The following is a 6921-nucleotide window of genomic DNA, read 5'->3' on the forward strand; positions in this document are numbered from 1 at the left end:
AGTAGCAGCGACGAAAGCAGAGAACAGTGCGTGGCTTGTAGTTCCGGAACACTTCGATAGAGGTCGCTACTGTACATAATAGTTGTCTAGATAGATACCTTGATTACCTTAATGTATCCATAGACAAATAAACAGAAAAACGTGACGTTCATTACGTCATTAATTGTTTTGTTTTAAGATTAAGCTTTAAAACGCGACTACTTGAATTTAATAAATAATTTGTATATAGTGAAACGCAATAAAACGAGCCTGGGTAGTCTTTCATCAAAAGCGTTGCCTCAAAGATTGGCCTTTTAACGCCTCTTGTTTGTGTAGCCAAGAGACGTGCATAATAAACCAGACGTTTGTGAGCCACTAAAAAAGCAAACCGTTATATTTAGCATTCGCAATAATATACTCTTCGAGGTTTGTTCTTTGTAGATCAAAAAATCCTTCTTGGGCTCGCCTGTTGGAATAGTGGCGCCATCTTCGCTAGACGCGGCAACTAGAAGAACGATATCATACATGGCCACTACAGATGGCCACGATATTGCAGCCTCCAAGACAACATGTTCTTGATGACCTTAAGATGAATTTAACTCTGACGTCAAGTTGTGACAAAACGCGCCAAGCCTCAGAATTTGTGTTTAACATCCCGTGATGTTGTATATAAATTCGGAGGACAGCGTAACAAAAAAAAGATGGAATATTCGGAAAGAAAGGTTTATTTGCGAAACATGACGGGACTTTCATGTGATGAAACAGACGATTCAGAGGTGTGCCACGCGAGCGTAAGCTCAAATACGACGCCAGCGAATTGTAAATTAAGCAGATTTTACGTAGACAATACTGTTCTCATATAAAAAAAAAAGATTGTGTTTTGGCAAAAGCACTGATCCCACAGGCACCCGCGATGGCATAGACGAAGTGTAATCAAAATTATCACTTGTGATTAAACATATGTAGAGCGGGTAAAATGTGACGAGGTTATGCATATTTGAAATGAGAGACTAGTGAGCTCATTCTAATCAATTTATTGTCCGGTTTCGAAGACTTTCGAGATGTTTGAGATGTGTAACTCACGTGCTGCCCCGTCTGAACAAAAAACGCGAAATCGTTGATTTCAGTTCAATTTATTTATTTCTGGAAGTCCGCACGAACATCTATCTGTACGTGCTCAGTAATGGTTCGCTTGTGATTGCCCATACAAAGGTAAAAAAGAAAAGAAAGAACAATGAAGCGGAAAACCTTAGCAAAAATGTTGTAAAAAGCAATCATGAAAAAGATAAAAGTCGGTGAAAAATATGCGACTTTTAATGAAAGCGCGGTACGTCGAGACGCTGGTATGATATTGAAAAACGCGCCTATTGTAATGATATTAAAGATACGAAATGATATATTTTGCTGATGCCGCATGGAAGGAAGATTTCGCTTCAACTCGCCGTCACGTTATACACTCGGAAGGCGTGTATTCGGCATCCGTGATCTCACGTACAGTCGCTCTGAAGAACTGGCATTTAGATTTGTGCGCGAAATTAAAAAGATAAAACTTTCACATTCGTTTGCAATTTTAAAAAGAACCTGTGATAGTTAAATGCTATGAAGTTAAGTGTTAAAAGCTAGACTCCTAACTAATGTTGTGTTTCGTTTTCGTGTTACTTTAACCATACGTTGCTTAAATACATATGTGCACAATGTAGGCCTTTAAACTGTATGCGTATATTGGGCCGCATTGCTTATCCCTTTTTTCTTCATTTCCCTTTTTTCCCTTTTTTCTTCTTTATTTCCCTCATTTCGTTCTCTCCCCCCCCCCCCCTCTCTCTGGCTATCAAATATTCATGTTTTTTCTTGTGATCAGTGGTGTTTCGTCTTTTTAGTGAAGCAAAATGTTAACATATCGTAGTTGCCCCCTTTTTTTTCTGATCACTTTGCTGGCTGCACCAAAATTTTAGGCACACTCGACCATAAACGTACTGTGGAACTGTAGCGCTTCAGTCAAGGGGAAGAACTATCGTTCAGTAGTTTTCCACTATGTATTTCGTTTTTAGCTGTTGCGGTTTTTTGATATCATGGGACAAACGTGAAAAGGAAATCATGTTTTGCTAAGATTGCTCTAAAGTGAAGTTACTTTAGATCACAATGAACACGCAGCAATAGCCATTTGTATATTTTGTTGGTGTGGAGCTGCTGATGTCACGTGCTTCCTTGCTTTCTTGCTTGCTTGCTTGCTTGCTTGCTTGCTTGCTTGCTTGCTTGACCCTTGATTATTGGCTCTTACCCACTGCGGGGGGATTGGCCATTGCACGACCTAGATATTCGTCACTGCTCGCTTTTTCGTTTCTCTGTTCGGTATCTCTCTTTCGGGCCTATTTTGTGAACTGCTGTGCAGAACGACAGGTGATGTGATATCACTCGCTGCGTCGTCCTCAACTTGAACCCTCTCTGTAAGTCTGCAGGTTTTTGCTCCGTAGGTAAGTACCGGTAAGATGCAGCTGTTATATACCTTCCTCTTGAGGGATAGTGGTAGACTACCATTCATGATTTGATAATGCTTGCCGAATGAGCCCCATCCTATCCTTATTCTTCTAGTCATTTCGTTCTCATGGTTCGGCTCCGCGGTTACTACCTGTTCTAAGTAGACGTACTCCTTTACAACTTTCAGTGTCTCGCCACCTCTGTCAATCCTCTGCACTCCGACAAGACCGACGTCAAACCACCTCCTGCACCTCTGGGAAGCGCGGCACAGCCTCGTCCGCAGATGGCGCCGCCAAAAACACAATCGGAAGCTCAAAATTCGCATTGCCGAGCTCACCCAACGAGCGGCAGAGTACGCGGCCCAGCTCGCCGACTCGAATTGGGTGAACCGATGCAACACGGCTGCTAGACAAATGTCCAGCCGGAGCACTTGGCGTCTCTTTCGCGCCTTGATCGATCCGACCCAAACCAGAGCCGAGACACAAAATCATCTCCAACGGGCTATCCATAGCTTCGACGGAGACACCTCAAAATTAGCAAGCAAACTACGGGATCAATACCTCTGTGTCCAACATGACCCCCGAGGGCCAGCGTACTCGTATGCAGGTTCCGAGAACGCGGAGCTGGATCAACCGTTCCGGCTCCATGACCTAAAGGCGGCCCTGACTAAAATGAAGCGAGGAACGGCGCCGGGCCGAGACCAAGTAACAGTAAAATTACTTGCCAACCTTCCCGACCCGGCCTACGACACACTCCTCGCATATATAAACTCAATCTGGCTTGGTGCGACACCCCTCCCAATCGAATGGAAGACCGCCTTGGTCACTTTCATTCCCAAAGCCGGAAAAGCCATAAACACGGACAACCTCCGCCCCATCTCCCTCACGTCTTGTGCGGGAAAGCTGATGGAGACTATGGTGCGAGATCGGCTGTCCGAGTTTTTGGAAAACCAAAACGTATTCGCAGACACCATGTTCGGGTTCCGCCCGCACCGGTCCGCGCAGGATGTCCTGCTTCAATTACACCGCGAAATTCTAAATCCCGTTGAATACCCCCTCAATGACAAGGTGGTACTCGCCCTCGATTTGAAGGGGGCTTTCGACAATGTCACACATGACATAATTCTGACGCACCTCTCCCAAACCAACTGTGGACACAACACGTTTCAGTACATTAGGCAATTTCTCTCTGACCGGGTGTCGTATATCCGGATACAAGATGAAGAACACGGCCCCTATCAATTAGGCATGAGAGGTACCCCGCAGGGCGCGGTACTCTCACCCCTACTATTCAATCTGGCAATGATGAAACTCCCCGCTCAGCTGGAGTATGTTGAAGGGATACAGCACGCGCTGTATGCTGACGACATTACCATCTGGGCTAAACACGTATTAGTAGGAGATATTGAAGCCAACCTGCAGCAAGCGGCGGAGATCGTGGACGCCTACGCCCGCCGCTGCGGCCTTCAATGCTCCCCGACTAAATCGGAATTTGTGCACATCCGCCCCTCGTCAAAGTGCACTACAAAATTGAATTGTCCTTAAAAAGCGGACCCGTCCCAGAACACGATGAGATCAGAGTACTGGGTCTGTTTATACACAAACATCGCAGAGCAGACACAACATTGGCCAAATTGCGTAAGGTGGGGGACCAGGTGGGCCGGATGGTCCGCCGGGTTTCCAACAAACGCGGGAGGTTACGTTGCAAAGACGCCTTGCGGCTGGCGCATGCACTCGTGACCAGTCGAGTCCTCTACTCGGCTCCTTACCTCCACCTGCGCAAGTTTAATGAGAACGCCCTTGAGGTGATTCTCAGGAAGATGTACAAGCGTGCCCTCGATCTCCCGATAACCACGTCCAACCAGCGCCTTATGGGCCTGGGGATGGTCAACACTTTCGCAGAGCTCCGGGAGGCACACTTGACCAACCAATACACAAGACTTTCAAAAACGACGTCGGGACGCCGCCTATTAGCCCGACTACACATCCACCACCCAACATTGACGGAAGAGCGCGTACGCATCCCAGAAGTCTGGAGATACGCCCTGCACGTGCGCCCTCTTCCGGCCAACATGACACGTGACGACCACAGTGGCAGGCGCCTTGCGCGGGCGGAGGCACTGGCTCGCCACTATGGGAACAAACTCGGTATCTTTTACGTGGACGCCTCCGGTCCTCACCATGGGGGTTGGTACACGGCTGCAGTCGTCCACCAAAACGTCGCAGTGAACGGCCTAACATTCAGGGCACAAAATATAACACATGCGGAGGAGGTCGCCATCGCGCTAGCTGCCGCAGACCAGGACTCGCGCGTCATCATTACCGACTCGAGAGGGGCTTGCAGAAATATTGAACAGGGGTACGCTCCTCACCTTGCGTATCGCATCCTGCAAGATAGCAATTACGTCGGGGCCCCCGCGTCCCGGATGATCATATGGGCTCCAGCTCATATGGGCCTCGAAGGCAACGAAACGGCAGACGCCGCTGCCCGCGCGCTCACTCTCCGGGCAACGCCTTCAGACCCTTCCGAAATGGATCCCGAACCCAATCCGGCCTTAACGTATCGAGAAATTACTGAGTTCTATCAATTCGGCCACGCAATTTATCCTAAACCCTGTAAGGGCCTTACAAAGGTGGAGGAACGCACACTCCTCCGCCTTTACACCAAAACGCTGCTGTGCCCGGCAGTTTTAAAACATTTTGATCCGGCCTGTACAGGAAAATGCCCATACTGTGAGGAGAAGTCTTCGGACGTCTACCACATGGTGTGGGCATGCCAGTCAACCCCGAACCTCGCCCCAAAACCACACCCCACCCGGGAGGACTGGGAGGCAGCCCTGCTCGGCTGCTCCGACCTGGCGAGCCAGAAGGCCCTGGTCGACCGAGCTCGAGTCGCGGCGATCGCCAATGGGCTCCTGTAATGAGGAGCCCACCTAGTGCTTGTGAGGGGTGGCCCCCTCCGGGCCACCTCGCGCTTACTCCCTGTATATACCTCTAATAAAGTTTTTTCCTCCTCCGCCACCTCTCGCAAAGCGCTGTTCTCTGCCAAGATTGTTCCACATTACCTTAGTTTTATGCATATTAATTTTCAGACCTACTCTTCTACTTTCCGTATCCAGTTCAGTAATCATGAGCTGTAATTCGTCTCCGAGCAATGACTATAGCCTCATAAAAAATTAGCGCAGCTTGCACAAAGTCGCGCAAAGGTTGCATCACGGCCGAGCTGGTGGACTAGAAGCAGAAGAGGACGAAGATGAAGAAGATAACGAAGAGAGCGCGTGCCGGTTCGCGAAGATAGTCTTTTCTATGCCACACGGCAAACTATACTTGCTAAACCATAATATACATGGCTATGCTTTCTCTCTTTCTTTTCTAGCTTATTTATTGTGTATGTTGCTTTCTATCTCTTTCTCTCTCCATCTATTTATTTCTGTGTCTTTCGGCCTTTTTCTCTCTGTGTTCTCTTTCTTTTCTTTTCTTCTCTTTCGATGTCTCAATTGTTTCTCTTTTTCTCTACCTGTAGTCGGTCTCTCGCCTTCTATCTTTTTCTCTGCTTCTTCGCTTTCCTTCTATCCATTTCTCTGTTTCTATTTCTTTCTGTCTATCTCTCTCTCTCTCTCTGTGTGCTCGTTCTCCCATCCTCCTTTCTCTCCTCCTGGCCCTCACATCTCTCATCCTAGCCCTCACTTCCCTTTCCCACCACCTTGCTGTACTATCCTATGCAAGGCTATCCTCTGCTCTGCCACCGTGCCTGGATAGCCGAGTGGTTAGGACGCTCGCATTCGTATCGTGGGTACGCGAATTCAAATCTCACCTCGGGAAAAAAAATTTTTTTTTTTCAGCCATAAAATTCTCTCTTTCTTTCTTTGTCTCTGTCTCTGTACTCTTTCTCTCGCCCATCAACTTATTACATATCCCTCGCCGTACAAATCGGCGCACGTCTTCTGGTAGCAAAGCAGAAGAGGAAGAAGAGGAAGGCGATGAAGAAGAGGACGAAGAAGTCACATGCCGGTTCACGATGATGACAATCTTCTGTCTACGACACATCGCCATCGCAGAAAATCGGAAAGACTTGAGCATACTGCATCTCGCATTATATATGAATGAAACATCCAGCGGGGCTATCTTCAATGTCGCTAGCCGAGGAAGCACCTGTATGCATTGTAGCGTTTTCTAACAGTTTAACGTGCACACCGCAGTTTGCACACACAGCCTTTCCCGATACCAGCACATAAACGGACAGCAGGTACAAACCATTGTCAGCAGCTTCTGCAATGTCGCTGTTCGCGCATGCGCTAAGTGCGCGAACTTTGAAAACATCGAGCTGGTTGTAGACGCTGCGCCGCGCTCGATCTTCGTGAGGTCAACTCGCTACCATGCCAGATCAACGCTTTCCGTTCGCCTTAGAGCACATTCTTATCAAATAAAATAAATAACTTCTGTAGTTTTGGGGCGAAAACCTAAGGTG

General features: G+C 47.7%; 1 protein-coding gene across 1 annotated transcript; it reads left to right on the plus strand.

The window, feature by feature from the left end:
* Nucleotides 1-3993: 3993 nt before the first annotated feature.
* On the plus strand, nt 3994-5469 carry LOC125759831 (uncharacterized). Its single transcript, XM_049419232.1, has one exon. The coding sequence runs from the start codon at nt 4118-4120 to the stop codon at nt 5372-5374; it is 1257 nt and encodes a 418-aa protein (XP_049275189.1). The 5' UTR covers nt 3994-4117; the 3' UTR covers nt 5375-5469.
* The last annotated feature ends 1452 nt before the right edge of the window (nt 5470-6921 follow it).

Source organism: Rhipicephalus sanguineus, chromosome 9 (assembly GCF_013339695.2).
Source record: "Rhipicephalus sanguineus isolate Rsan-2018 chromosome 9, BIME_Rsan_1.4, whole genome shotgun sequence".
NCBI lineage: Eukaryota > Metazoa > Arthropoda > Arachnida > Ixodida > Ixodidae > Rhipicephalus > Rhipicephalus sanguineus.

Bases quoted from the DNA above. Each gene is read 5' to 3' on its own strand.
- LOC125759831 (XM_049419232.1), top strand. From the start codon at position 4,118: ATGGTCCGCCGGGTTTCCAACAAACGCGGGAGGTTACGTTGCAAAGAC.